Consider the following 779-nt stretch of genomic DNA (forward strand, 5'->3'; position numbering starts at 1 on the left):
ACCGCCCTGTCGCCCAGCACCCCCAGGTCCTTTTCCGCTGCGCAGCTTCCCAGCCCCTCTACCCAATACCTGTAGCGTTGCATGGGGTTGTTGTGACCCCAGGGCAGGACCCGGCCCTTGGCCTTGTTGAACCTCACACCATTGGCCTGGGCCCATGGATCCAGCCTGGCCAGGTCCCTCTCCAGTAGATCCACACTCCCACCCAGCTCGATGTCATCTGCAAACTGTCTGAGGGTGCCCTCGATCCCCTTGTCCAGATCATTGATAAAGGTAATTAAACAAGACTGGCCAGCCAACAAGACTCCAGTCTCAAGCCACGTCAAAAACCTGCCACTGTCCATGAAACCACCCAATCTGCCACCATCTACCCACCACCAAGAGCCATCAGCAGCTGGGGAGGGGGGCGTGCTAGGCCCCCTGCGCAAGGTGGGGTGGGAGGTGCTGACCTTGTTCTGCTTCCCGGAGCTCTTCTCCTTGGTGTGCGGACACTCCTTCCCCAAAAGCAGCATCTTCATATCTGCCACAGGAACTGGGGCGAGTGGAGGAGCTGTGAGCGCCCACTCTCCTCTCCTCTCCTCTCGCCCAGGGTCCCAGCACTCAGAGCCCAGCAGAGCCCGAGCATGGGGGCTCCCAGTCCCACGGCACCAGCAGGCACGGTGCCAGGCATGTGGTGGCCAGGCAGAGGGGCAAATTCCCACCTTATGGCATCCCCGGCAGGTCACAGCTGGGGTCGTGGAGGGGCCCCTCCCCTTTTCCCCCCCCCTCTTTCTCCCTGGCAC

The 779-nt window shown here is 61.9% G+C and overlaps 1 protein-coding gene across 1 annotated transcript in view; it reads right to left on the reverse strand.

Moving 5' to 3' along the window:
- The window catches only part of ELMO3 (engulfment and cell motility 3), a gene marked incomplete at its 5' end in the record, with an annotated part of 12130 nt that overhangs the window by 1874 nt on the left and 9477 nt on the right, over positions 1 to 779 (reverse strand). Inside the window, one exon of the mRNA XM_035898811.1 lies at positions 447 to 627. Within this exon, the coding sequence (XP_035754704.1) occupies positions 447 to 627 (181 nt within the window). The remainder of the gene's footprint in view (positions 1 to 446; positions 628 to 779) is intronic.

Source organism: Egretta garzetta, unplaced genomic scaffold (assembly GCF_000687185.1).
Source record: "Egretta garzetta isolate BGI_Z169 unplaced genomic scaffold, ASM68718v1 scaffold27, whole genome shotgun sequence".
NCBI classification, from domain to species: domain Eukaryota; kingdom Metazoa; phylum Chordata; class Aves; order Pelecaniformes; family Ardeidae; genus Egretta; species Egretta garzetta.